Source organism: Diaphorina citri, unplaced genomic scaffold (genome assembly GCF_000475195.1).
Source record: "Diaphorina citri unplaced genomic scaffold, Diaci psyllid genome assembly version 1.1 scaffold4049, whole genome shotgun sequence".
Lineage (NCBI taxonomy): Eukaryota > Metazoa > Arthropoda > Insecta > Hemiptera > Psyllidae > Diaphorina > Diaphorina citri.
The window spans coordinates 9,616-13,240 of record NW_007381448.1 but is presented as its reverse complement, the minus strand read 5'-3'; the positions used below and the strand labels follow the sequence as shown (position 1 = coordinate 13,240).

The window sequence follows — 3,625 nt, the reverse complement described above, 5'->3', positions numbered from 1 at the left end:
AGCCAAAAGAGGGGAAAAAGCACCCTACAACTTACCCCATTGGAACATGCCGGTAAGTCCGATGGCCTGAGTGATGGCCAGTCCGACATCTCCACCGAAGAAATGTTTTCCAGTTACGAAGAAACTGAACGTAACCAGAGCTATGTAAACCAAACAGACAGCGTCTAGCCAGAAGCCAAACGCACGATTCGAAGCTATGAACATATACCTGGAATGGATAGCGGAAATGCATACAATAATATGTAATGATAATAAAAGTAAAAAGTACATGACATGTTGAATTCTTTTTTAATTATGGCAAAAAAAAAAGAAAAAAAATAAATAAAGTAGGCGAAACTTTTTGGTATACTTTAATATTTTCTCTCAATAGGTTCGACATTTATAGTCAGTTAGGTTTCAGTCTCATTCTGGCAGAATAAACAAATATATGATAGACTATTCTATTCAATCTTGCTTTGAAAAGTAGGTCTGGATGTGAGTGATTCCATTCTATTCTATGCTCTAAGTCGATTTATGTTGATAGCATTTGGGTTGCGTGGAAGAGCTAGTTCCTTTCGGAGAATCCTGCCACATTAAAAAATGCCCCCTAATACCTAAGTAGATTGATTTTATTTTTTCCTTGATAGATCTACATAATCAGGTCACAGTAAAATAGGGCCTAAAAAAGTAATTTTACAAAACCAAACAAGTAATTTTTCCAGGCTTCTCAGCATATTGCCACATTACTTCTTCTTCTTCTTCTTCGCTTTTTCCCATGTTCAGGTGGGGTCGGCGTTTGTCGTCGGCCTCTCAATCAGCTTTAGCTCTCAATCAGCTTTAGAGTGATCGCTTTGAGGCCAACTGGTTTTGGCTAAACAAACTTTTCCGAGTGGGAATTACAATATCAACTTACCCTCACAGAGCTCTGTCTAGGATGCAACAATGTTCCACTAGCATTATCGTTCGCTTCATTTTCTGCCTTCTCTTCTTCTTCTGGGGTGTCCAATAATTGCTTCATTGTTAGTTATTATTCCTAATTTTAATTAAAAATAAAATAATAAAATATTAATCTTGCCTTATAAAAAACTGGTTGCTTCTTTATTACTTTTTCTTTTTCCAAGTTATACAATGTGAATAAAGTTTTCTGTTGATACCAACCATCTAAAATGCTGCTTGACATGACAAGATAAAAGCTGTAGAAGAATCCAAGAATCCTACTACTAAAGCTAAATAAAGCCAGAAAAAAAGAAGTAGACAAAAGCTAAATAAAGCCAAAGAAAAGAAGAAGTTGTCTTATGAATAAAGGTAGGGAAAAAAGCGTGAGGAAATTTGGACTAGTCTTCTCCCTGTTTATAGTCCCCTAGCTAGACGCTGATCTACTCTCTGTTTATAGTTTATTTACATAAATCTTGCCATATTAAATAAAGCCATAAAAAAAGCATTTCTAAAAACTTACCAAGCAGAACTATGTAGATCTTGGTGGTTATCAAACTCCTTGATAAGGACAGGTTGTGCTTCAAATGCTCGAATAGTGGTAAGGCCCTGGAGTGATGCACTTAGATGCGAGAAGACCGGACTACGAGTTATACCTGGACAACAAAAAAGCAAAATATGAAGTCATTTTAGAATTCGATTCCAGGTGAAAAATGGGTTTCTAAGCTTAAGTTGCGTTACACACTTGTCACATCTTTTTCTGTCTGTAGCGTGAGGAAATTTGGACTAGTCTTCTCCCTGTTTATAGTCCCCTAGCTAGACGCTGATCTACTCTCTGTTTATAGTTTATTTACAAAAATCCTGCCACATTAAATAAAGCCATAAAAAAAGCATTTCTAAAAACTTACCAAGCAGAGCTATGTAGATCTTGGTGGTTATCAAACTCCTTGATAAGGACAGGTTGTGCTTCAAATGCTCGAATAGTGGTAAGGCCCTGGAGTGATGCACTTAGATGCGAGAAGACCGGACTACGAGTTATACCTGGACAACAAAACAGCAAAATATGAAGTCATTTTAGAATTCGATTCCAGGTGAAAAATTGGTTTCTAAGCTTAAGTTACGTTACACACTTGTCATTTCTTTTTAGTCCGTCCTTCCTTTATTATTACACTAGTAATAACAAGCAGGGTCCGTCCCTCCGGGAATTTTTTAGCCCGTAGTGATTAGAGAAAAGTAGCCCTGTGTATAACCACCTTACAATATCAACTTACCCTCACAGAGCTCTGTCTAGGATGCAACAATGTTCCACTCGCATTATCATCAACTTCATTTTCTGCCTTGTCTTCCTCTTCAGGGGCGTCCAATAATTGGGTAAAGTCCAGTCCAGACGCGAGAAGTTGGGTAGTGGTACCAAATGCCTCCACGGAGCCCTTCTCCAAAAGCATGACGTGATCTACGTGCGTGAGATATTGGATTTGGTGCGTGATCAACATCACGGTCTTCTCTTTTAGGAAACCTGAACGTGAAATGAGAATTATACAAACGTGAAATCATGAATTAGAATAGAATATTCCATGCTTCTACTGCTCGAATAGGACTAAAATAAGAATAGAATACGTGAACAACATCACGGTCTTCTCTTTTAGGAAGCTTGGACGTGAAACGAGAATTAGAATAGAAAATCAAAATCAAATCATGAATCTTTGTGGTAAAGCAGAGAGCTTTTTCACAATTTAGTGGGTATCCCAGCATTACTAAGTGCCTCATTTATTATTTCATCTAATCGTATCATCAATCTACCCTGGTAATGCCGCCACTGGTCGCTACTCGATTAAAGTAGCTACTCACTTGTCCTCACGAGGCTGAGTGCACCGCGAACTCCAAGCGCAGAGCCGAAAAAACTTCGACCCCATCGAGAATCGAACCGGGGAACTCCGGTGTGCAAGCCTAGAGTGATAACTCAACTCTGCCCCTGAGATTGCAGAAAGGTGATTTTTTTTTTTTAGAAAAGGAAAATATTTTTACATACCAAGTGTAATAAATTCCCCCCCAGAGCACGCCACTTACCGGTAATACAGTCCTCAAACAAATGTTTTCCTACATGAGCGTCCACAGCAGACAATGGATCATCCAGCAGGTACACATCCGCCCTCTTGTACACGGCCCTGGCTAGGGATATACGAGCTCTCTGTCCGCCACTGAGTGAAACGCCCTTGTCACCTACCAGGGTTCGATCCCCGGACGGGAGCTGGGCAAAGTCCTCTTTGAGGGCGCACACCTTGACTACGCGTCTGGAAATAGAATAGAACATAGATAACTGACACAAAGAAAGAAAGAAAGGAAGAAAGAAAGAAAGAAAGAAAGGAAGAAAGTCAGGTCTACCTGATACCTGATGAGCACACACACTATCAGGTAGACCTGATAGGTACATCTAATCAGGTCCGTCTGTCAGGTCTACCTGATACCTGATGAGCACACACACTATCAGGTAGACCTGATAGGTACATCTAATCAGGTCCGTCTGTCAGGTCTACCTGATACCTGATGAGCACACACACTATCAGGTAGACCTGATAGGTACATCTAATCAGGTCCGTCTGTCAGGTCTACCTGATACCTGATGAGCACACACACTATCAGGTAGACCTGATAGGTACATCTAATCAGGTCCGTCTGTCAGGTCTACCTGATACCTGATGAGCACACACACTAT

General features: G+C 40.1%; 1 protein-coding gene across 1 annotated transcript in view; it reads right to left on the bottom strand.

The window, feature by feature from the left end:
* Positions 1 to 24: 24 nt before the first annotated feature.
* LOC103520776 (probable multidrug resistance-associated protein lethal(2)03659) overlaps positions 25 to 3,625 on the bottom strand; it is a 10,628-nt gene continuing 7,027 nt past the window's right edge. Inside the window, exons 7-11 of the mRNA XM_026831760.1 lie at positions 2,980 to 3,229; positions 2,184 to 2,428; positions 1,821 to 1,887; positions 1,436 to 1,568; positions 25 to 208 (exon numbers count right to left, since the gene is read on the bottom strand). Coding sequence (XP_026687561.1) covers positions 25 to 208; positions 1,436 to 1,568; positions 1,821 to 1,887; positions 2,184 to 2,428; positions 2,980 to 3,229 — 879 coding nt within the window. The remainder of the gene's footprint in view (positions 209 to 1,435; positions 1,569 to 1,820; positions 1,888 to 2,183; positions 2,429 to 2,979; positions 3,230 to 3,625) is intronic.